Consider the following 26575-nt stretch of genomic DNA (forward strand, 5'->3'; position numbering starts at 1 on the left):
CATGTTATGCTTTAGCTATTGAAAAATAGCAGGTCATCTACAAGCTCATAGCACGCCACCGAGTGGCGCGCTATGAGCGCGGTCATACTTGTGGACTTTTGTCAAGCACACAGTATAACGTCAGTCAAAAGAAAACAAAAATCTAAGTTGAAAAATCAACTGTTGTCTTTAAACGGCCACATTAATAATGTCAATGAATGATTGACATTGGTCGATGACAGACAGACAGACAGACAGACAGACAGACAGACAGACAGACAGACAGACAGACAGACAGACAGACAGACAGACAGACAGACAGACAGACAGACAGACAGACAGACAGACAGACAGACAGACAGACAGACAGACAGACAGACAGACAGAGTAGTACTGAACCTGAGATAAAACACTCAGTTGTCCATCTGAAGGATTCTTCTTTGTCAACAGTTTACCGGGCAGTGAATGGTCCCACTGCTGTCAAACTGATACATGATAAATGGTAAACACTGATATGATGAATGGTAAATGGTATAGAAGCCCATATGACAATTGGTAACCCATTATAATAAATGGCAGTGTGGGGTGGGGGGGGAGTTGCAATTCCAGGCCCCAGCCCGGGCCTCTCAAGATCCATTGGTCATGTTCTGGAAACTCTTCTTGGCCAGCGTCCGAGCCACGTCCAGCTGCTGTAGCCATGGTCTCTCTGTGAATACACTTCATCATAGAAAGACACAGAAATGATTCAGTTAATTTATATCAGACATTATTTTGTAAAATGTCAAAGTGCAAGTGTAGAAGCAAAGTAATGAAATAAGTGCATTCAAATTAATGTAAATTACGGTATTACAATGAATAAAATAACTGCCGGAACAAAATCTGACCTAGCCATAGCCAAGCAATACACGGCATTCTCTCTTGGGGTTCGACCAACGTGTTGAGAGAAGGATTCTAAAGACTCTGTTGGGCAGGAGCTTGGCGATGAAAACATATACAGATGCCTGGGATTGGTGCTTTGGGAGATGGGAGGGAGCGGGACTCTGCTCCTCCATTGGCTGCTGTTCTCATCATTGGTTACGGTCGACAGGCCTTTCTCTCTAGTTCCAACGTGCCTCAGTGTCTTCAGTATCTTTATGTCACCTGCAACACACGGATGGGGAAGTTGCTGTGGTCCCCCATATGAGGCCTGTTTGCAAGGTAGATGGTTCGGCCTAGGGGCATGGCTAATGGTTGGCAAAGGTCGCAGGGGTTTTGCTCTGACCCCTCTGCCTGCTTTAGCCTTGCCCCTCCTGGGTTTCGAGGACATCTTTGGCTGGGTGTAGCCATCGACGAGCACCGTATCTCCCACCCTGGCTTTGAGCGGAGCTCCGGTTCCCTGGCATCGCTTCGTGGCTGCCTTCTTCCGCCCCAGTTTCATCCAGCGTTTCACCTGGACGTAGATGTGCGCGGGCATGGACATACGTGGCAAAGACACTACCGAGCACAGTTTGGCACCCAAGTAGCGCACACACTCCCTGTGGCTGTGTCTGATGGCAATCCGCAATGGGTCCCGACCTTCGGGGTTCCGACAGGCCAAGGTTGAAAGGTCATTGCTGACGAAGAGTTTGAGGATAAGGAGGTGACCTTGCTCTGCGGCAACGTGGATGGGACACTTGGCGCTGTCTGGGTGGGCTGTTTCATGGCACCACCGGCGGTACGGGTGAACCCCCACAGGCTGATGTGCATGCACCCCTAGCTGCAGTAGCCAGCTGGCCAGATCTAGGTGTCCTAGAAAGGCAGCGATGTATAGTGCCACCTGCTGCTGAAACCTGGAACAGAAGAAAAACATGATGTCAAAACCGTATTGAGTTGGAAAGGTTATATACATTGATTCCCTCTTAGAGGGAATTAATAGGACCTGAAGACCTATTCTGTATAAAATAATGCTTTGTGTCAGCAGCACTGAATTGACCAGTGGTGGAGTAAAAAAGTAGCCTACTCACATTTCTTTAATACTCAAGTAAAAGTATCAATAGTTCTACTGCAATGTAGAAATAGCCTGGTAAACACCTCCCCCCTGAATGAATGAAATGTTTTCAAGGGGGAGGAAAGGAAAGGAAAGGTACTATGTTTACCCAGGGTAACTGGACTAAGCTCAAGAACTAGGGGTTTACCAGGCTAATGTAGAAATACTCAAATATCGAAATGTAAATTAATCATTATGCAAAATGTCCCATTTCGCCAAGTTTTCAAAAAAGCAGATCTACAAGATTGACAATTTTCAAATGGCCGAAATGTGGGTAATGTATGTTTTGCAATAATAAGCCAAATCTACAAAGTAGCTATAGTAACTGAAGTTTTCAAATATTTTTTGTGGAGTAAAAGTATAATATTTGCCTCTGAGATGTAGGCCTAGTACTGACAATGGGAAGTATACTTGAGTAAATGTATAGTTACTTTACACCACTGGTATGTGTGTGCGTGTGCGTGTGTGTGTGTGTGTGTGTGTGGGGGGGGGGGGGGGGTCTGACCTCATCACTGGCCTCTCGTCAGAGAGGTGACTCTGGACTCTCTGTCTCTGTCCCAGAAGACATCCTTGGAGAAACTCCACCCACCCATCCCATGTGTCCAGACGAACCGTGGTCCCTATAGGTTCAAAGTAGATGATAACGAAGGTTACGTAGGTAACCATGGTTTGGTTCGGTTTATGTGAGGGATTGGATCACTCCAATATATAGTTCCTAACTATCAGACAAGTATCAAGGCACTTTATTGGTCTCTCTCTATCTGATTAGAATAAATCACTCTCGTGTGAAGAAAGGGGCGCCTTTGCAAAGTGGTGTAGACTAGGAGAGTGGTGTCATTGAGAGGGCAGAAAATAGCGCTCAAGCGCTGCTCATGCAGCTCTGGAGTGTGACAAGGCTGAGCACTCATCATGAGCAGCCTTCAGCTGGGTGAAGCTGAAACCCTGCAGGATTAACAAAGGTCTCTCCTCCTCCCATGTGGATCGCTAACATCATAATGATGATGTTAGTCTTGCCCGATAAGGTGAAACAACAGGACATTATGCATTCTGTTCTGCGCTTTGCATGACTGAATTTGTAGTGAGAAGGAAAGACTAGCTCAGAGACATGAGGTTTATACATTATTTCTGGTGTATTATATTATGTTATGTATGTAATATTAACATTAATCAACACCTGTGTGAAGTACATATGATGTACGATGATGACATAACAATAACATGTCGATTTACTCAGACGCATATAATTATGACCTAAATTCTCCATTCATTGTCAATGGGGATTTAATGTTTGTGTAGGATGAAAATAGCCGATTTGGTATAGATGTACACAGTGTGAGTAGAATGTGAACTGATGCCACCTTTTGGAGAATAGAAATCACACCCGTGTGAACTGAGTGGTGCAACTCCCCTCTCCCCTCTCTCTCTCTCATTAGCAGGCAACAGTGCATGAGCACTATGGCCCAATCCCAATTGCCTCCCTCAAGCCCTGAGCCCTGAACCCTCATTGACTTTAGTGACGTCAGCTGTAAGTGCTTGAGGGTGAGAGGCTGCAAGGGCTCCAAATTGTTGTGAAAGGAATGGGACAGCACTTTGAAGACGAGTCCGCCATTCATGACACTTTGCATCACTTTATAAAAACTGTCCTTATTCACAGCCAGTCAGGGATGAATTATGGCTTGTGCCAAATGTGCACATGCACAGGGGCCCTGGGCTAATGGGGGCCCTTGGATTCAGAATGTCCTCAAAGTCACGCTTCTAACAAGCTTTGAACTGAACAGATTGGACTTTCCGTTCCAGAAGTAATGGCCAAAACATCTTCAATTTTTTAGTTTTGAGTTTTGGCCATTATCGCCCGTTTTTCTTTAATTACACAGACTAGGAAGGTCGGACAGTGACAAACTAGATACCTGAGTAAAGTTCTATTTGAGCTTCGTCCAACACATCCACATCTATTCAGTCAGCCTTACCGTTAGGCTGCTATAGGGACAGTTAAAAACCCGTGCCGAACACATTAGGAAAAAAAAATCATATATAAATTGCATTTCCATATTATTTTACTTTGCTCATTAGTCATTTCTCATCATGTTCCCTTATTATTATTATTATTATTGTTATTAAATATATAGCCTATATAAACATAAATAATCTGTACATTGAAACTACATATTAGCAGCCTATTAACATCACTTGAGAGGTTTGGATGATGCCGACCGTGGCTAAAACACAACTGGCCGCCAAACCCTATTGTGAATGCACATGGAATGATCCGTGTGATGTGCATGGACAATCTTCCTCTCTCACATACGCACACCTATAGTACATATACAGTATACACAAGCGAGCGCAAGTAAGCACTAAGCACACATGCACACGCGCACACACACACACACACACACACACACACACACACACACACACACTCACACTCACGCATGCTAAAGTAGTCCTGGCTATAGGTCTAGTAGGGAATGTCCGCTAGTAGGGAATGTCCGCTATGGTCCTTGTAGACAAGGACCATAGCGGAGGTGTTCGGCGGGCTGACCGGGAGGGAATCGGTGGTGGGGCATTGAAGGGGTCCTGGCCATTGTCGAGGGCTTTTGTTGGTGAACCTTCAGCTACTTCTCTCACCACAAACCTGTGCTCAGGGGTTGGGCTGTAATTCTTGAGCCAGGTGTCCCCGACAGTCGGTGGCACGAAGGTGGGGAGGGTGGTGGTGTTTATGTCACTGACGATGTGGAGGGCCTCTTTGAGGGCGCGGTACATGCGCAACATCTCCACCTTGCGCTGAGCCTGCTCACTCGGCACCTCCATCAGTCTGTCCAGGTCTCCGGATGAGCAGAGGTAGGATGGTAGCTCTGTGTGGATGAAGTCCTTTGTGCAGGTGATCATGAGGTGCATGATGATCTTGGGCATGAGGTCTTTGATGGACTTCTTGACGATGCCCATATACGATTCCACCAGGTTGTGGATGGTCTCCACCTGCCTCTCCAGCTGAGGGTTCTGAGAGGAATTTCCGCCGTTATACACTGTGTCTACAGCTGCACCCTCATCACTTTCATTCTGGTCCGTCTGAAGATAAACTCCAGCCCTGAGGAAAGAGGCCTTCCAACTCTCTACATCCTCCTCCGAATCACGGGCCAGCTCAATCTGACGCAGATCTTTATACACATTTCTCTGCTCAGTGTTAAAAATAGCAAAGATGTGCTTTGTAGACATGAAGCCTTTCTCCACGTCTCGTAGCTTCAAGTTATCCAGGGGCATCATGTACATCATCTCTTTCTCCTGCTCATCTTTGTACCAGGAGAGGGACTCGGCAGTCAGGACAAACCAGTACATCTTGGGGCCTCCCTTCATGATTCTGATGTTCATGGTGAGCCAGCCTTTACGGATCACCTGGTTGGCCCTCTTCTTGTTCTCAGCTGTGTTCCCCTGCTGGGCATTAGAGAAGCCAATGAAGTCCTCGTGGTTTGTGTTGATGTAGGACTGCTCAATGTCAATCAGGAGAAGAATCTGGTCCTTGGTTTTGCCTTCCCTCTCTCTGACATACTTTTTGACAATAATCTCTGCTTCCTCCTGCAGTCTGGGGTAGAAGCTGAGCTTTTTGGTGCACTGCTTGACTGTGTTGATGAGTTCCTCTATGACCATATCAATACATTTGAGACAGGGCGTCTTCAGCTCAGCAAGCTGCTTTTTCACAATGGTCTCGAACGCCAGGTCAGGAACGAACAGGCCACCTCTGACACCACGGACGTTCCTAATGGCATTCTTGATCTCCCTCTTTAGCTCCTTCTCATTAGAAATTACATTAAGCAGCTCATAGTTTAAGCACTCGTGGAATATGCCGTTGATCTTGGCACCGCCTGATAACTCATTAGTGTCCACCACCTGGTATCCAGAGCCTTCGATGCACGTCTTAAAGTCTGCGCTAAACTGCTGCACCATCTGCAATAATGCCTTGGTCTTGTGTGTGGGGTCATCAGGGAGGAGATTCTTGTACTCCTCTACCTCTTTCTCCAGAGAGAGGAGTTGGCTCTGAAGATTATTGCGCAGGCCAGGCAAAGTATCACGGATATGATTAATAAGTTGCTGGTTGAGGGTCTTCTGTAGGTATGGTGTGCCCATGCAGTCGGCCATGTGTCTATAGACTGTGTGGGACAGGAGGAACGTCCTCTCTGCAGCCAGTGCAGCGTGAATGTCCTTCCTCTCATCTATGTCCTTCTGACTTCGGTTTACCACACCAATATATCCTCTACGCAGTGGAAGAACCTTATTCTGTAGGATGTCCTCTGCGTCCGTCCCTTCGTCCATCAGGTCTAGTTTTGTGATAACACCAATGGTGCGCAGACCATGTGGGTCCACCTGCTTGGCGATCTTGAGAGCGTCTGAGTTGGCCAGGTCGGTGTTGGCGGGGGTGACGGCCAGGATCAGGCAACTCTCCTTGGAGATGAACTGCAGCAGCATCTCCCAAATCTGGTGCTCAATGTCCACAGGCTGGTCCCCAACCGGCACCTTGATCATCCCTGGAAGGTCAACCAAGGTCAGATTCAACACGTTTGGGGAGTACACCCTCAGGGTAATGGGGATGGGAGAGATACCCTTGTTGGAGCCTGTGATCCGGTCGGTCTCTGCCTCGATCTCCGATCGGACCTCATTGAAGTCCACAAACGTCTTCCCTTTGCAGTGCAAGAACTCTGCATATTCTGTTTTACTGTTGACCAGCTGCAGAATGAGAGGTCGGCGGGTAACAATGCCCGATCCACGTGGAAGGAAGTCTCTGCCAACAAAACTTTCCAAGACTGAACTTTTTCCAGAACTCTGTCCACCGACGACAGCAATTTGTGGAAGGTCAAAATTACAACTCTGGCCAATGGTGGTGAAAGCATCTTGAAGCTTGTTGATCAGAGGGATCAAGCCCTCCATCCCCGGGTTCCCCATTTGGCTTCGTTTGTTGGGAAAGTTCTGATGCTAAACTACAACCAAGGATTGAGATTCCCAGTGATTAAAAACTCCAAAGGCATTACCTTAAATAGATGCACACTCAGCTGCACACTGATTGGACAAAGAATTGTCATGATGACAGTCAGGTTTGCGCGATATGGTAGCCACCGTTACCATGTGTAAGCCCAAATATAGAGTTCCACCCAGCCATTTTGATGGTTATGCTTTTCGTTATGTAGGCTATGTATGTGTGTGCGTGTGTGCTTTTCGTGTTTGTGTAAACACAAACATTGAAGACAAAAGTGAGGACAGAAAAGTGAAGACGCAAATTGAGATTTTTTTATGGGTTTTTTTTGCGGCTTTCGCCTTTATTTTATATTTTTTATAGAGGGACAGACAGTAGGATGACAGGAAATGGGGGAGAGAGATGGGGGAGAGACATGCAGTAGGGAGTCGAACCCGCAGTCGAACCCGCAGCACACTGCCAGACTCGGGCTACCGGCCAAGGTGCCTGGACCGCTGAGCCACGGCCCAGGCCTGAAATATGTCTTTGACAATATACTTTCTAGAGATTGGAAAGATGAAAAATCACACCGTGTGAAGTGAGGGGTGCTCTTATCATCGTACATTATCATACATCATCTCATTCCAGCCAATCACAATTTGCATCCTCACCTTTGTCATCAATGTTTGTTTAAAAATTTGACGTAATTTGACTATGATGTAAAATTGTCCATTCATTGTCAATGGGAATTAATGTTTGTGTAGGACAAAGTTTGTGGACACACACCAAAAGCCATAAGACACATAGGAGAGGCTAGTGCCCCTCAAAAATATAATCACTCACCCGGCGTCCCTGCCCCGAATATGGGCCAATTGTGTCTGTGTATAGAACACAATTGGCCCAAATTCGGGCCCATGGCCCATGTAGACGCCCGACAATGCCAGTTGCGCCGTGGTGGATTAAAAATGCTCCTTTCTAAATATAAAACTTAGAAGAACTTCTTCAACCACAACTGTATGGGGGCTGGCCGGGAAGGAATCTGTGGCAGAGCACTGATGGGATTGATGGCAGCCTTAAATGCTGGGCTGTGGTTGAGGGGCGGTTGCAGGTCTTGCACTGCAGGTGGGCAGCTCGGAGCGGGCGCAGGTGCTTCTGCAACCACTGGCCCGCAGTGAGGCGTTGGGCTGGCCTTGTTGATCCAGCGGTCGCTAACAGGTGGTGGCACGGGTGTGGAGGTGGTGCTGGTGCTGATGTCATTGATGATGTGGAGTGCCTCTTTGAAGGTGTGGTACATGTGCAGTATCTCCTCTCTGCGCTTCACCCGGTCGGCTGACTCCTCCATCAAACTGTTCTTGTCCCCAGATGAATAGAGGTAGGATGGTAATTCTATGTCGATGAAGTCCTTTGTGCTGTTGATCATGAGGTGCATGATTATTTTGGGCACGAGGTCTTTGATGTACTTGTTGATAATGCCAATATATGAGTCTGCCAGGTTGCGGAGGATCTGCACTTGCCTCTCCAGCTGAGTGTCCTGAGAGGAATTGCAGTCATTAGACACTGTGTTTGCAGCTGCACTCCCACAGTGTTCATCCTGGTCCTGAGGATAAACTCTTGCCCTGAAGAAGGAGTTCTTCCAACTGTTCACATCCTCCTCAGAAACACCGGCCAGCTCAACCTCCTGCATATCTTTATACACATTCCTCTGCTCAGTGTTGAAAATTGCGAACGAGTGTCTTTTGGACATGGAGTCCACTAAACACCTCTTTGGGATTTTCAGCCATGTCTCGATGCCTTTCTCCTCCACATCTCGCAGCTTCAAGTCATCCAGGAGCAACATGTACATCATCTCTTTCTCCTGCTCATCTTTGTACCAGGAGAGGGACTCGGCCGTCAGGACAAACCAGTACATCCTGGGGCCTCCCTTCATGATGCTCATGTTCATGGTGAGCCATCCTTTACGGATCGCCTGATTGGGAAGGGCCCTCTTCTTGGCAGATGGGTTACATTGCTGATCATTAACAAAGCCGATGAAGTCCTCGTGATTTGTGTTGATGTAAGACCGCTCAATGTCAATCAGGAGCAGAACCTGGTCCTTGGTCTTGCCTTCCCTCTCTCTTACATAAGTTGTGACAATTCTCTCTGTTTCCTCGCTCAGTCTGGGATAGGAGCTAAGCTTGTTGGTGCACTTCCTGATTGTGTTGATGAGCTCCTCTATGACCATATCGATACATTTGAGACAGGGCGTTTTCAGCTCAGCAAGCTGCTTTTTCACAATGCTCTCAAATGCCAGGTCTGGAGTGAACAAGCCACTTCTGACACCATGGACGTTCTGGATGGCATTCCTTATCTCCTTCCTCAGGTCCTTCTCATTAAAAGCTATCTTAACCAATTCGTCGCTTAAGCGCTTGTGGAATATGCGGTTGATCTTGGCACCACACGATGGCTCGTTAGTGTCCACCACCTGGTACATGGAGCCATCAATGCAAGTCTTAAACTCTACGCCAAACTGCTGCACCATCTGCAATAAGGCCTTGGTCTTGTGTGTGGGGTCATCAGGGCGGAGATTCTTGTACTCCTCCACCTCTTTCTCCAGAGAGAGGAGTTGGCTCTGAAGATTATTGCGCAGGCCAGGCAAAGTATCACGGATATGATTAATAAGTTGCTGGTTGAGGGTCTTCTGTAGGTATGGTGTGCCCATGCAGTCGGCCATGTGTCTATAGACTGTGTGGGACAGGAGGAACGTCCTCTCTGCAGCCAGTGCAGCGTGAATGTCCTTCCTCTCATCTATGTCCTTCTGACTTCGGTTTACCACACCAATATATCCTCTACGCAGTGGAAGAACCTTATTCTGTAGGATGTCCTCTGCGTCCGTCCCTTCGTCCATCAGGTCTAGTTTTGTGATAACACCAATGGTGCGCAGACCATGTGGGTCCACCTGCTTGGCGATCTTGAGAGCGTCTGAGTTGGCCAGGTCGGTGTTGGCGGGGGTGACGGCCAGGATCAGGCAACTCTCCTTGGAGATGAACTGCAGCAGCATGTCCCAAATTTGATGCTCGATGTCCACGGGCTGGTCCCCGACCGGCACCTTGATCATCCCTGGAAGGTCAACCAAGGTCAGGTTCAGCACATTTGGAGAGTACACCCTCAGGGAAATGGGGATGGGAGAGATACCCTTGTTGGAGCCTGTGATCCGGTCGGTCTCTGCCTCGATCTCCGATCGGACCTCATTGAAGTCCACAAACGTCTTCCCTTTGCAGTGCAAGAACTCTGCATATTCTGTTTTACTGTTGACCAGCTGCAGGATGAGAGGTCGGCGGGTAACAATGCCCGATCCACGTGGAAGGAAGTCTCTGCCAACAAAACTTTCCAAGACTGAACTTTTTCCAGAACTCTGTCCACCGACGACAGCAATTTGTGGAAGGTCAAAATTACAACTCTGGCCAATGGTGGTGAAAGCATCTTGAAGCTTGTTGATCAGAGGGATCAGGTCTTCCATTTCCGGGTTCCCCATTTGGCTTCGTTTGTTGGTTTGGATCTTCTGCTAAACGCAGCTAGAAAGTATTCCCACTTTCAGTGATTAAAAACTTGGTTCCTGCAATTGCGTTTGTGGTGAAACCTGGTATTAGTATATCAACCTCTCCACCGCTAGAGAGGATATCAATCTATGTATCTATCTATCCAGATCAAACTCAGATGGAGGTAACTCCAAAGCTTTCACATACAGTATAGGCCTACCCTCAAAAGCTTGTGTGTCACAGCTGCACAATGATTTGTACAGGGTTTTTTGATGATGTCAGGGTTGCTATGGTAGAAGATATTGAACCGTACTGCAGTTATGACTACGGTTTGTGTGTATTCCCAAATATGGAGTTTCACCTGGCTACTTCGATAGTTATGGTTTTCCTAAGAATTGTGGGAAGTGTAAGAATTTTCTTACTCTACCCTATATTTCATGGTGCATTGATATTCATGTTTTGCCATGAATGTGTTTTTTGCCTTTGTACAATATGACATGTTCGGTCTATTGATGTTTAACTAACTCTGAATTATTTCTATACCTATATTGTCCTGTAGTTTATACATGAGTGTATTGTGTATATGACAGTCAGTGTACACTAAACCTACGGCCCTAGTATGCCAGTAACAATTATTGTAAACCATCGGCTTCACGTCCAGCTACAGGTATTTCCAATTCATGGTTTGCAGAAATATTGTCATGTGGCAGCCAAGTCTATGGACTTTTAATGTTTGTTTAGAGCACTTTGAACAGCATTGTTTGCCAGACAAGTCTATAGACTTTAATGTTTGTTTAGTGCTGTGACGTCATATGGCCGATATACAGTAATTTTTATAAAGTCATTTTGTTTCATATATGCGGAGGACAATGAATGAGGATTTAGCATGAGAAGTACATTTACTTTTCATGCCCCCCTACCTTGTGACATCATGTGGCAGCCACATGCATGGGTTATGGTGCCCCTCACTTCACGCAAGTGTGATTTGTGAGGGGCACCATAATGTTACCTGTGTATTTTAACAATCTAATCTATTGTGTTAAACTAGAGATTTGTGCCGCAACGCCTCCCTCCCTCTCTCTCTTTACCTCTCTACCCCTCTCTCCTCCCCCCCTTCGCTCTCACCCCCTTCTGGGGGTTCAAAGACCAAAATGGACTTGGTCTTTGCATTGAACTTTGGACTATGCATCGCTGAACAATTTTGACTTTGCACTAGCACTATTGCACTTTGAGTTATTGTACACAGTATGGTTATTTATTTGTATGCCAGTGGTAAAGCTTTAAACTAAATTTTGTTGTTTCATGCAATCTATCTATCTATCTATCTATCTATCTATCTATCTATCTATCTATCTATCTATCTATCTATCTATCTATCTATCTTCTCTCCTCCTTCTCCCTCCTTCCCTCTCTCTCTCTCTCTCTCTCTCACTACCTCTCTCTCCCCTCTCCCTCTCTTGACAATGGCTATACTGTAACCACTAATATTGGCTCACATGGCACACTTTGTGTGGCTTTGTGTGTATTGTATGTCTGCCCAGTGACGTGATGTGCATTCAAGTCGATAAACCAGTGAGACGCCCTGAAGGCGAGAAGCACATGCATCCGCGAGGGTGACATCAGACAGCATGACTGCTGGGTGCTTTGGCATGGGGGGTCAGATCAACATATGGAATTAATTCTGTACCGGCCATATATGGAGCATGTCTTGAGTGTACAAGGTTTGATGAGGTCAGATCATCAAGATAGCTGGCCGGCTCCATATATGCAGATCTACGATGATCCAGTCTTCTCGATATGGTTATCCAGGGTTAGATGAGGTCAGTGTTGTGATCTTCATATCTGGAGATGGCCATATATGGTGGCGTGATGTGTCACGAGGCGTGATCATATATGGAGATGCTAAGGGTCTCCATGATTTCACGTGATGTCACAAGGTCAGATCCATATATGGAGATCTAAGGGTCACCATGACGTCACGTGATGTCACAAGGCATGATGGATTGGAAACCATATATGGTGTTGTGACAGACGTGAGACACAGGATTTCATAGTAAATGCAACCTTCGGTTGCAGTAAACGTGTAATATGTCATCCCCTCCCCCCCCCCCCCCCCCTCCCCCTCCTGGAAGGGACCAGGGAAGAGAAATACAACCGTTTCGACCAGGTTCAAACTGGGAACCTGCAGAGACAATGCTCCCTACCAGCCTTAAACAACTAATCGAGAAGGACATGAATACGGTAAAACGCATACCAGGACACATTAAGGAAAAAGATAATCTCACAATAGAACAAACCAGGGCACTTGGGGAACTAATCAACAACAAACAAATCATTTATCTAGAGATGTCTACAGCAAGATTGCATGGTGAAAAAGAGGAAAACATTGAGATTTGGTCTGGTATTGCAGATTTGGTTAAGGGCATGGTTTAATAATTATTATTATCATTTTTTTTATTTTTTTTAAGATATTTTTTTGCGGCTTACGCCTTTTATTGATTTTTTAAGGGACAGATAGTAGGCTGACAGAAAACGGGAGAGAGATGGGGGGATGACATGCGGTAAAGTCCGTGTCGGGTTCGGGAGTCGAACCCGCGGCACACCGCGACTGGATCACCAGTCCGGTGCCCAGACCGTTACGCTACGGCCTGGGCCATTATTATCATTATTTATTTATTTTTTGTTTCCATTGCACAGTAGTAGGAGTAATGACATTTTGTGGCATCTTTGGTCTCGGGGGGGGAGGGGTGGGTGGGATTGTTTGTTTTTGTGTTCCTTGCTTTTGCTGTTATGTGTTGTTGTGTATGTGTTTTGTTTTCTTTAAGTCATTCATGTTGTTAACGTGTCTTATTGTGATTTTTGTCTTAAAATAAAAAAACATTTGATAACGAAAAAAAACAACAAACTAATCGTAATCAAGCCAGCAGACAAAGGCTCCTGCATAGTAATTATGGACAGACACCAATACCTGTTAGAAGGCGAGAGACAGCTCAACAATCAGGATCATTATAGGCAATTAGACCAACCAATTTACATAGAGACAGCCGTAAAAGCCAAAGCCATCGTAAACAAACTGAGGGAAAAAAAGCACATAAATGCCAAACAACATCAATATTTAATAGGATAGGACAGCCCACAAGCTAGGATATTTTATCTTTTACCAAAAATACACAAAAGCCCGGATTCATGGACAATACCATATGAAATTCCACCCGGGAGACCAATTGTGTCGGACTGTGGCAGTGAGACTTATCAGACAGCAGAGTTTATTGAATACTTCCTAAACCCACTGTCGATAAAACACCCCAGTTTTATAAAAGACACTTACGATTTTGTGGACAAAATTAAAGATATTATAGTAGGAAGGGAGGCCTTTCTGTTTTCGATAGATATAGACAGCCTCTACACAAACATTGAGACAGAAGCAGGCCTACTAGCAGTTAAAGAAGTCTTTAGTAAATACCCAGACACAAATCGACCAGAGGAGGAATTACTTCAATTACTAGACTTAAATCTAACCCAGAATGATTTTTCCTTTAACAACAAGTTTTATTTACAAATCAAAGGGACGGCCATGGGAAAGCGATTTGCACCATCTTATGCAAACATTTACATGAGCATATGGAAGCAGACAGCACTAGAAAAATGCAGACTTAAACCAACACATTATTATAGGTTTCTGGATGATATATTTGGAATATGGGAACATAGCAAGGAAGAATTCCAGGAATTTATTGATGTTCTAAATAGCCATCATAGATCCATAACGATAAAATGTGTGACACACACTGAAAGGATTGACTTTCTTGATGTAACAATCTTCAAGGGCCCAAACTTTAACACAAATGGGAAACTAGACTTAAAAGTATTCTTTAAAGAAACAGACACCCACGCCCTATTACACAAAACGTCATTCCACCCGACACACTCCTACACAGGGATAGTCAAATCACAACTACTAAGATTCCATAGGATTTGCACGCAAAGAAGTGATTTCTAAATTGCTTGTAAAACACTATTTATGGCCCTCAGACTAAGAGGATACACTAGGAGCTAAAAGCTCAAAGTACCTTCTTAGAAATAAGAGTGCAGGATCCAGGTCCCAAATTGGCCCTGATAACCAGTTATTCAACACAGAGCACACTAGCCAACAACAGAATAAAAATGAATTTTGAGAACCGAACGGATGATCTTCTAAAAGATTATAAAATTATATCGGCCTACAGAAAAAACAAAAACCTTAAAGATTATCTAGTACACAGCAAGCTAAAAGAACTCAACACACCAGCACGCCAGGGACCAGAATACTGCAAACCCAAACAATTAGTCAAAAATAGAACTACAAAACGTGTGTTAGAGATTAAACAACAAATAACAACCAGAACCAGCAACTGCATTTACTTAATCACATGTGAAAAATGTGGTTTACAATATGTCGGAGAAACGGGTAAAACAATAGGTACAAGGCTGGGACAACACAGATACAATATTAACAATGGAAAAAAGACAACCACAAGGTTTGTGCAACATTTCATGGCTCACGGCATTGAAGCTCTAAAATGCGCTGGACTTCAACACAATCCCAACTGGACAGTAGGACAAAGACGTTTTAATGAAAAACAGTGGATTAAGAACCTCAACACGGATTTTCCTGGAGGCTTAAACATGCCTAAAATCAGATCTTGAACACAACAAAAACTTAAACTCAGTCGCAACATGTGTAGGCACAGTGCACTGAAGTTTTTTAATCCCCCCCCCCCCCCCCATGTGGCATACATCATCATCATGATAAAGGGCACTGCTCACTTCACACATTTTTTTTAGATGAAAAGCAATTTGGAAAGACGGAAAATAATCACTCACTCTGTAGTATAGATGATGGAAGATGATTTAAAGATTGATGCAAATCGGGAAGGATGCAAATTGGCAACGCATGCCATCGGTTATACAATACCCCTATAGGCGCTACTCTCCCTCTGCCAACCTGGGGAGAGCCCCGAACTGAGCTCATGATTCCTTCAATGCGTGAGGAGTGAGCAGGCCACTTGACAACTCCAAACAGCCCCAAACACATGAGGGGTGTTTATTCTGCAATAAGAACGTACAGTATGTGCTAGGACGTTTTACGAGATCCGATTCCCTAGTAACATTGCTGTTCACTACATCCCATAACCCGGAGGGAAGATTGCTCTGAGATTGGCTTGTCCATTGTTATAGGGCAGGCCAACCAGCCGACCAATCAGTCACTTAGTTCAATTTCATCACTCGGTTACATTTGCAGGCTTGGTCCTTTCAGGTCCAGCCACGGAAATAGTAAAATGTGTCTGGACGCAAAATTAATCATAGAGAACACAGAGAAATAGAGAAATAGACAATGGCTCATACCCACTTCAATTGCGTAGTCATGCAAATGGTTGCAGTCGTAGAGTTGCACTCCACTGGCCATGCTCAGTCTGAAGGCACTGACAGGGAGGCCGCACTGAAGGGAGACCATGGTTTTGAGTCTGGCTACAGATGTGCTCAGGACAAACTCGGCTCCCATGATAGGTAAGGTCTCTCTTGTCACAGCATTGAACACATGCATCACAGGCTTGTGTTCATTCTAGAAATTAGACAACAAGAATAAAATCCTCATTTATAAATTCACTTTTCCAAACTATACTATACATAAAATAGAATGCATAAAACAGATTTCATAGCAATTATACTTTGGAAGTGGGCCATTAAGAGAGATTGGATACTGTAATTCTAGAAATGTGCTTTATTCCAGAATGTGTTACATATCAATTTGTCCATATGATTTGGAATAATGTAATAATTTCCTTTCTGCCTTATATGAGCAGAGCTCCTTGCTGGAATGTGTTGCATACCTGACCTACAGGTTGTATATCCTGCTATATTTCCATAACCTTCTGAATCTCTAAGACAGGGGTGGGCAACTGGCGGCCCGGGGGCCACATGCAGCCCCCATCTTCACTTAATGTGGCCCTCAGGTTAATATCAGAATACTGATATATTATTGATTTCAGCTGTTTACAATTCCAAATATGCAAACATGACCCGCTTTAATTACTTCAGTCTGTTGTCTTTTTTTGTGTCCAATATATTTGGTTTTATTTTGCAAAGTTAACATAACTATATAACTAAATGTATTTGAAATTAAATAAAAGGGTTATTTTCATGATTGCAATGCAAAAATGGCAAGAAATAATTCAGCATTTCAATTCAAATAATAGCAAATATAGCTGATCTACAAGCTCAAAACGTGTCGCAGCGCGACGCGTTTTGAGCTTGTAGATCGGCTATTTTTGCTATGACAGTATGCAATGTGGCCCCTCTGGAGTGAGTGTGGAAATATAGTGGCCCTCTCCATCGTCAAAGTTGCCCAGCCCTGCTCTAAGAGCTTCTCTTGAGTTATGCTTTTTGGGCACTAATAAAAGCAAGAAGCTTCCAATGTCTTGGATTTTTATTTATGTCTGCTGCTGGGTTATTCCTACTATTCGGTGCCATTTCAGCCTAGTAACCTTTTTCAAAACAAAATACATTTTTACAGGATTTTAATTTGTTCTGAAAGAGGGCATGTTCAGCTGTCAGAAGATTATTATTATTATTATTATTATTATTATTATTATTATTTCCATATCCATATCCATATCCATATCCATATCCATATCCATATCCATTATTTACACTGTAACAGTGGAGACATTTTATGCTAAAGATGGTAATGGCCATTACCTCCTCATGTAATGAAGAATATGGTAGGACATTGACATTGTGAACACAGATTAAGAATTGTAATATATTTATCAACCATATCTTCAGAATTATGAAAATGTATCAATTTCCGCTATAGTTAAGTGTAACAGTGGACATGTTATGCTTTATCACATCAGAAACGCAACCTAAAACATTGATATAAAGGCAAATTAAACAGTTATACTTCTACGTCTTCTGGTACTACTTTCTGAAGTCACGTGGCTAGAGGAATGGGACATTTACAGGTGGATTTGCATCAGCGTAACAGGGGGGACAGAAAAGTCAAGATTTTAATTAAAAAATAAATGTATCACAACTAGAAACAAAATTTCAAGACTTTTTTCTGGGTGCCTGAAGCTCGCCAAGTCTGTCCAGCATTTGAGCCACGGACCACCATTTTTTTAACCACCTGCCCCCCCCCCGTCCGTCCGTCCGTCCGTCCGTCCGTCTTCTTTCCTTTCCTTTTGTGGAAAGGATAAAAAATATAGCTGCAAGCAGTTATAAGATGGGGTCAAGCCCAAAAAGGAAAAAAAGCTATACGCAAAATAGAAACAGAGATATCATATTGATGACGTCATTATTGCCCAAATATGGAGGGGCGGCGGCCTGCATGTGCACATCGGTGTAGTCAGGCATATGCACGGCAACCGGTTGTGTTGTGAGTGAGGTCAGATCAGGACTCTGCTCAGTATTATAATTATTCAAACAAAATAAATCGATTCCACTTCATTCCACAGAGACCAGGACCTACCCCTTTTAGCCGGCTTTACTCAGTTCTGTGAGAGAAGCAGATAGAAAACATATTAAAGGGAGTCAAAGAGAGGATAAATAAAGTGACCATAAGGAGTCAGAAGAGAGGATAATAGGGAGACAGAGAGAGAAGATTGTCCATTCCCCAACAGAACCTACAACGCAATCACGGTCCATGTATAGATGATGAACCACCACTCCAGGAAGGAGTCTCAATCTTCCCAGGCTAAAGTCCACCGTTCTGGTTGTACATACAGATCGAGCCACGACGACCTCTACTGCCAAATGCCCAGAAAGGGACCGATCCCCTCAGAATCCTGTCAGAAAATCACCAGCATTGTAATAACAAGCCAGGAACAAGGAGACGGAGACGAACCTAGATTGTACAGTCATCAACTGTTTACAGAGACTTTGACTCCACCAGGAGAAGTGAAGACACGTCAGATGACTTATACAGGAATGAAAACTCACGTCTGTAAACAGTGTGAGAAGAGTTTCAGTCAGATGGGTCACCTGAAGGCACACCAGCGTATCCACACTGGAGAAAAACCCTTCTGTTGTAAACAGTGTGACAAGAGTTTTAGTGAGATAGGTAACCTGAAGAGACACCAGCGTATCCACACTGGAGAAAAACCCTTCTGTTGTAAACAGTGTGACAAGAGTTTCTGTCAGTCAATTGATCTGAAGACTCACCAGCGTATCCACACTGGAGAAAAACCCTTCTGTTGTAAACAGTGTGGAAAGAGTTTCTCTGTGTTAGATAGCCTCAAGACACACCAGCGTATTCACACAGGGGAGAGGCCTTTCGTCTGTAAGCACTGTGACAAGAGCTTCAATACGTTAGGCCATCTCAAGAGCCACCAGCGTATCCACACTGGAGAAAAACCCTTCTGTTGTAAACAGTGTGACAAGAGTTTTAGTGAGATAGGTAACCTGAAGGCACACCAGCGTATCCACACTGGAGAAAAACCCTTCTGTTGTAAACAGTGTGACAAGAGTTTTAGTTTGATAGGTAACCTGAAGGCACACCACCGTATCCACACTGGAGAAAAACCCTTCTGTTGTAAACAGTGTGACAAGAGTTTCTGTCAGTCAAGTGATCTGAAGACACACCAGCGTGTCCACACTGGAGAAAAACCCTTCTGTTGTAAACAGTGTGACAAGAGTTTTAGTAAGTTAGGTAACCTGAAGGTACACGAGCGTATCCACACTGGAGAAAAGCCATTCTGTTGTAAACAGTGTGACAAGAGTTTTAGTGAGATAGGTAACCTGAAGAGACACCAGCGTATCCACACTGGAGAAAAACCCTTCTGTTGTAAACAGTGTGACAAGAGTTTCTGTCAGTCAATTGATCTGAAGACACACCAGCGTGTCCACACTGGAGAAAAACCCTTCTTTTGTAAACAGTGTGACAAGAGTTTCAGTCAGATAGGTCTTCTGAAGACTCACCAGCGTATCCACACTGGAGAAAAACCCTTCTGTTGTAAACAGTGTGGAAAGAGTTTCTCTGTGTTAGATAGCCTCAAGACACACCAGCGTATTCACACAGGGGAGAGGCCTTTCGTCTGTAAGCACTGTGACAAGAGCTTCAATACGTTAGGCCATCTCAAGAGCCACCAGCGTATCCACACGGGAGAAAAACCCTTCTGTTGTAAACAGTGTGACAAGAGTTTTAGTTTGATAGGTAACCTGAAGGCACACCAGCGTATCCACACTGGAGAAAAACCCTTCTGTTGTAAACAGTGTGACAAGAGTTTTAGTTTGATAGGTAACCTGAAGGTACACCAGCGTATCCACACTGGAGAAAAACCCTTCTGTTGTAAACAGTGTGACAAGAGTTTCTGTCAGTCAAGTGATCTGAAGACACACCAGCGTGTCCACACTGGAGAAAAACCCTTCTGTTGTAAACAGTGTGACAAGAGTTTTAGAAAGATGGGTCACCTGAAGAGACACCAGCGTATCCACACTGGAGAAAAACCCTTCTGTTGTAAATAGTGTGAGAAGAGCTTTAGTAAGTTAGGTAACCTGAAGGTACACGAGCGTATCCACACTGGAGAAAAACCCTTCTGTTGTAAACAGTGTGACAAGAGTTTTAGTTTGATAGGTAACCTGAAGAGACACCAGCGTATCCACACTGGAGAAAATCCCTTCTGTTGTAAACAGTGTGACAAGAGTTTCTGTCAGATCTGAAGACTCACCAGCGTGTCCACACTGGAGAAAAACCCTTTTGTTGTAAACAGTGTGGAAAGAGTTTCTCTGTGTTACATAGCCTTAAGACACACCAGTGTATCCACACAGGGGAGAGGCCTTTCGTCTGTAAGCACTGTGACAAGAGCTTCAATCAGTTAGGCCATCTCAAAAGCCACCAGCGTATCCACACTGGAGAAAAAACCTTTCTGTTGTAAACAGTGTGACAAGATTGATCAGAACGTCGATGTTAGCGGCTCATTACTGAATCGTCGCTACCTCGCGGTTACAATATCCTCGCGGTTCTGATGACTTTTAAAGTTACGATGCTCACATTAGCTATACGGTGATTTTGCTTCCTGAGTTTTTGGGGGAATTGAAAGTGAAGGTTTTCCTAAAATACCCATGCGTCCGGGCAGCGACAGACTGACTAGTGCCGGAGTCTTTGGTGGTTTCTGAAAGGCTGAATCTCATCCCATGGTGGTCCGTGGCTCAAACACAGACACACGTAAAATGAAGCCTATAATTCCTTGAATTGTAAGTCGCCATCTTTCTAGATCCGTTTGGGCTCAGCTGGCCCATTGGCTGGCCCAGACAACGAGACGGGACTTCCCCCCTTCTTCTTAGTTGGTTTTTTATTTTGACTCGAGTGGGTGGGGAATCCCGATCATAGACTGTAACGGTAGCCACGCCCCTCAGAACATGTGCGACTTTATGTTCATTTCTTTTAATAAATGGGACCATAATTTTCCAAAAAGAATATTATGACATTAGAAATGAGACTTTAGGCTGAGCGCATGCGCAGGATGTCGGAGTAAGACGCACATTTCACCGCTCCCATCAAACACAGTTTATTATCCTATTTTATCCCTATATATCGCTCATCAAAAGTTATTTTTTCGTGAGTAAATCGAAGCCTCTAACATAGCCGACATGTCGGGAACGGGGAAGAAGAGAAACAAACACCCCAACGTGAGTGAGAAGCCGGCGAGTGACGACGACAACACAGCCGCCATTTCGGGCCCTGTGACTATGGCCCAAATAGCTGCATTGCTAGAGGCTAGCCAAGACCAACAAAGAGAAGCACTCGCGGGGGACATTAAAGCAGCGTTTACCACCCTGGAGAAGAAAATAGACAGTATGAAAGCCACTGTGGTCGACCAAGGCAAGAGCATAAGGAGTCTCGAAACAAATGCCGAGACGATTGCACAACGTTTTGAGCAGCTTGAAGCGGCTAATGCTAAGCTACTACAGGACAACCAATGGATGAAGACAAAGCTGTCCAGTCTAGAGGGACATAGCAGGAGGTCCAATGTCCGCGTTGTGGGACTACCAGAATCGTTGGGGGAGGGGACACGTCCAACAACCTTTTTCTCTCAAATGTTTATGGATGTTCTGGGAGCGGATGTGTTGCCAAAACCCCCTGAGCTGTGCAGAGCCCATCGCACCGGTGCTGCTACACCCGGCTCCAAGGATAGGCCTCGCACCGTCCTCGTTTGCTTTCATCATTTCCAACTCAAGGAGCTGGTTATGCGGGAGGCACGTAAGCGTGGCTCCTTGGTATACAACGGCCACAAAATAAGATTCTACGAGGATTTTACAGCGGACGTGCTGCAGCAACGCGGAGAATACAAAACCCAGATGGCTGATCTCTACAAAATGGGTCTCCGTCCGTCTCTATTATTCCCTGCAAGACTACGCATAAGCCTTCCGGGCGGTGAAAAGAAGTGGCTTCAGTCTCCCCTGGTGGCCACAAGCTTCATCCAGAACTACAGAAAGGACTCCGGTCGTGGTGGCTCTACATCTGATGATTAGCCACATAATAACACTGCCGTTTGTTTGAGACTATCGGGACGCGCCGGAACATTGGGTCATGACGTGAGTAGATCGAGAGTATCCTGGTAGACTGGTCGCGCATATACATGCACCCCACTTCTGATGGACATTATATTTGTTAGCCTACTTATTTCATTGTATTTGTTTTCTCTTTTTCTTTCATAGACTCTTATTATTGTTGTCATAGTATGTATGTGTCCTTGTGTATGCTTGCGCTTCTGTGTGTGTGTGTGTGTGTGTGTGTGTGTGTGTGTGTGTGTGTGTGTGTGTGTGGGTGCTTGTGCGTGTGTGTATGTATATGTGTATAGTTTGTACTGATAGATATTTTTATTTTTTATTTTACATCATCTTCTCAAGCGTTGTGTATTATTATTGTTATTATTTTCCCACTTATGAACCTTCTACCATATTGTTTATTTATTTTATTTTCTATCAGTGATCATGCTGTTAGCTAGGGTCAAACCTCCCTTTTGTTCTCTTTCTTTGTGATCGTGTTGTTTCTATTGGTTTTGTGGCGTGCATGCATGACCGATCTGGCACAACGAACAACATCATTAATTTGTTTAAACGTGTAGTCATTATACCCCCCACTGCACATTGGTCATTCAATGCCAATTGGTTTCCACTAGGCGGCGGCATAGATCAATGTAAAAACGTTATGCAGTCTCAGGCGAAGCCATTACACACCTTTGGGTTCCCACGTTACATTAGCTCTTCAATGCCAAATGGTCTCCACTGGGCGGCGGCATAGATCAATGTTAAAACCTTCACTGAAAATGTTTGACTGAATCTAATTAGGCCTGTCGTGTGTGCTCTAGGTTGGGCATGCATGCTGCAATAGTGTAAATATTTTGCTATTTCGTTTTATCTTTTTTTATATATATATATCTACGGGGTATACTCTATCGAAGGTATGTGTGTGTGTGTGTTCATCTTTCTTATTTTTTCTTTTATTTATTTTTATAATTTTATCGTTTATATCAGGTTAATGATACTATCACTGGCAATTTTGGCAGACAATTGATGCCATTTGTACTTGGGGTTGCTGGTGCGTGGGCTTGGTCGGTCAGACGGCTTTCAACCTAATAACGAAACGCCCTTCTTCTTCTTTTTCTTTTGCTTGTTCTCTGATAGATTAAGTTATCAGTACACTTAATCACTACTTATCTTTATATATTATTATTTATTACCTTATGAACGAATAGAGCGTTTATTGGAGCTATTGATCGGGCTGATATTATTATTATTGCTGTCGTGCGTTGGCCCTGTTGTCTGGTTGTCCTGATGGTTCTCAATCATTATTTGATGCCTGTGTCTGTCCTTCGGGCGGGTTCAACTTGCCTCAACTCTTTAACGAGTCTGACGAGTTTTGTTGTCAGTATTTTTTTTGTTTCTTTCTTTATTTTGTTACAAGTGACAAACTTATCTCCCTTGCAGGAGGCTTTGGTTTGATGTAATTCGTCTCAATTCGTTGATTGACAGACTGACAGGTTTTGCTGTTGGGTGGTTTTGGTTTCTCTTTATTTTATTATTTATTCCTTGCTATTAAGCTTTTGGCTTCCTTATAGGAAGCCTATAGGATTTCGGTTAAACTCATTGATTTATTTAATCTGGATACACTTAATATAGGGATAATACAATGTTTAATGTTTATGGGTTATGGTGAAAGTAGTTAGATAGTGGTCTATCCTGAATGGCCTCCACAGGACCGGAAGGGGTCCTTTTGAGTTTGTTTTTTCAGGGGTTTTTGAGTTTGGAAAGGGGGGGGTGGGGGGTGGGAGTGGGTGGCTTTGAGGAAAACGTGGCTGGGCCCAACAACAATGTTTTTGATTTAGTCTTTTATTTAATGTTTTCTCTTTTTCATGGTATTAGCTTGGCTCCTGTATCGACCTTTACATTGACATGTAATTTTTCGCACCGTTACTCATTGTGGTATGGCACTGTTGAGAGATCTGCACACCCTTATAACACTACACTATGACTGACACAAATTTAAGAGGAAATGCAGTCAGGTTCTTTTCCTGGAATGTTGGAGGTATAAATGGAACTGTTAAACGAGCTAAGGTTTTCGACCACATCAAGAAATTTAAAGCTGACATTACATTTCTACAAGAAACCCATTTACGTACTGCGGATCAGATAAGGCTTTCTAGACCTTTGACACCAAAACACGTGGGACAGCTATATTGATTGCGAACGCAGTGAGCCACTTACTATGACAGCAGGGGCTGAGTGTCTGTGTGTGTGTGTGTGTCACGCTGTGTGGTGTCACGCTGTTACACCACCGGCCCGCCACCAGAGGGCGCAGCTGTGGCACGCACGCACGCACACACACACACACACACACACACACACAGGGCGCAGCTGTAGCACACACACACACACAACCACACACACACGAGCTGCGTTCGCTTCACGCGTTTGCGCGTCTTACTTGTTAATAAGAATGTACAGTTTACTTATCAAACGCAGCACGCGGAGCGGCGGAGTCAGTTCAGTCAGTCAACCTCAAGGGAAGTTCTTGCTTGCTCAAAGGCCCATACTATGCTCAAGGGGTTAACATGCTGCATTACTATGTGGGAGTATACGTGTGTGCAAGTCTCTCACGTCATTCGCTGATGCGGCAGTCAGCTGACTAAGTGGGCAGGCTACTTAAGCTCACTAGACTCCATGCTCTTCCTGCCTTCCTCTGCTCATGGTTCCCCGGTTGTTGTGATGTTTTCTGTTCCTCGTGGTTATTGCTGCTGCCTTCGCTGTCCGCGTGTGCAGCTACTGCTGCTTAAATTATGCTTCTCAGCTTCTGTCCATGCTGTGATAAGGGCCTGAAGGTTGTATGCAAAATATTAAGTTTGATATGATTCTGCTAATGCTGCTGAGCTCGATTATGTGGCTTCAACAAGCTTCATAATAGCCTGTTCTGGTAATTAAGCCAGATGCACAGACAGTGCTGCAGCTTCTTTTGTAATGTGGTACGTGTCTAGTGTCGACAGTCAAAGCCACGCTTTCATTTTGCTGATGTTTTGCCAAGTCAGCTCAGGTGCAGTGTTTGTCCCCTCCAGCTATGGGTCCTCAACTCATGTGCAGTGGTTGCCACATGCGCTTTTATAAGCAACTTTGGGCTTGTTTTCTGTAGTAAATCGTTGTTGTGGGGTTCTGTCATAGATCCAAACGACCTTGTCCATGAAATGTATTGTTCAAGTCATTGTAGTCATTGGGGTATATATATTGTAAACTAAGTTCTCACGTGGTGAGTCCTAGGTATGGGATGGTTCTACACCTAGTTGCTTTCTTTCTCAAGATCTGGCAACTCTGCTGCCTGTTTGTCTCCAGTTTCATTCTTTTTTGAAGCAAGACTTCAGTCACACTCTGCTTATACTCTAGTATTACTTAACACTTTTTATATGTGCTTTGAAAGTATTGCCGCGAGTTAACTACCTTAATGGCAATCTCTATAGATTTGGTGCTTTACTGCTTTGTAGCCATGTGGTTGTTGAGGTTTCCTCATTGCCATGAGGGTTTGTTCATGCTAAACTAATGCTAAAGCTAGCACCTTTTCTCCCTGTGATTTATTATGTTTCAGTTTTGAATTTATATGTGGCATAGTTATTATTCTTAAAGTTTTCCATGTTTCCATTCAGGACAGTATCATAACCTAAGTTATTGTTAATTAATCTCAATCGATTCAGTTATGTGCAGTGTCATATTAAAGTAGGTTAAGATTGCAAATTGCATTTGCAGTAATCTCATGTCAAGTGTCATAGCCTTCTGTCTAGTGTATTTACTTCTGTAAGATTTGTTTCTAGCTGTTTATTTTGGATGTATTTCTTAATGGGCATTTAATTAGTGCTTCCTTCGTCGTGGTATCATGTCTCCGCTTCTCTATACGGGTTGAGCTGTCTTGGAGAAGAGCTCAAAGCCTTAACAAACTGCTGCCCCGTCCGCCCCTCAAGCCTATCTAGCGTCGGTCTAGTCTCTCTAGTGTATACCCTCCTCACTCTCTTTGAGGTCAGAATTTCAGATCAATATATACGTTACATATATAGCGTCTCGTCACCGTGCATCCCATTGCCCATTTGTCACTTTTAATGTCTCAGATTCATATTGTATGTTCTGTTGATCAGTCCTTGAGTAGGATTAGGTAATGGCAGTGCTTCGTGGGACTGAAGATGTTTCAGAAGGTGGTAGGTTAGCAGCTCGCTGCGTTGCTTCATTTCTGCACAGCTAACATCCACTGCCAGGAGCTCTAAATTGAAACTCCTAAGCAATAATTCACCACTTATCCGTGAGAGGATCCGGGTTGAAGGAAGGCAGCCATAGACTATGTCTATGTTCGCAGCAAGCTTGGCTTCCGTGTCGCAGTGCTTGTGCGATCGGTTGTGGTTTCCCCGGTGCAGTCTGGGGAATGTACTCTGCCAGTTGTATTCAGATCAGTAATTGATTTGATGTCGCTCAGTGCCACTATAGTATTGAGTAACAGCATTAGGAAAATGTAACCAAAATGTATCCAAGTGTAACCCTAACCTTAACCCAACAGGATAATTATGTCATAGGTATACATGGAGGCCTCATATCTGGTCTAGAAACGAGCCTCCAGATTCCCAA

The 26575-nt window shown here is 44.3% G+C and overlaps 3 protein-coding genes across 3 annotated transcripts in view; all 3 read right to left on the reverse strand.

Moving 5' to 3' along the window:
• Positions 1–605: 605 nt before the first annotated feature.
• Positions 606–26575, reverse strand: part of LOC310860876 (protein ANKUB1-like) — a gene marked incomplete at both ends in the record, with an annotated part of 42977 nt that continues 17007 nt past the window's right edge. The window contains 5 exons of the mRNA XM_083768065.1: positions 606–696; positions 864–939; positions 1249–1787; positions 2490–2604; positions 15827–16043. Of these exons, the coding sequence (XP_083624191.1) occupies positions 606–696; positions 864–939; positions 1249–1787; positions 2490–2604; positions 15827–16043 (1038 nt within the window). The remainder of the gene's footprint in view (positions 697–863; positions 940–1248; positions 1788–2489; positions 2605–15826; positions 16044–26575) is intronic.
• Positions 4460–6919, reverse strand: LOC310860783 (dynamin-2-like; the record flags this gene model as incomplete). The annotated part of the gene is made up of 1 exon (XM_083767941.1): positions 4460–6919. The coding sequence occupies one exon, from the start codon at positions 6917–6919 to the stop codon at positions 4460–4462; it is 2460 nt and encodes an 819-aa protein (XP_083624067.1).
• On the reverse strand, positions 7915–10437 carry LOC310860784 (dynamin-2-like; the record flags this gene model as incomplete). The annotated part of the gene is made up of 1 exon (XM_083767942.1): positions 7915–10437. One exon carries the CDS (start codon positions 10435–10437, stop codon positions 7915–7917), a length of 2523 nt encoding a protein of 840 aa, XP_083624068.1.

Source organism: Protomyctophum parallelum (genome assembly GCF_964188405.1).
Source record: "Protomyctophum parallelum genome assembly, chromosome: 6".
In the NCBI taxonomy this organism is placed as follows: Eukaryota; Metazoa; Chordata; class Actinopteri; order Myctophiformes; family Myctophidae; genus Protomyctophum; species Protomyctophum parallelum.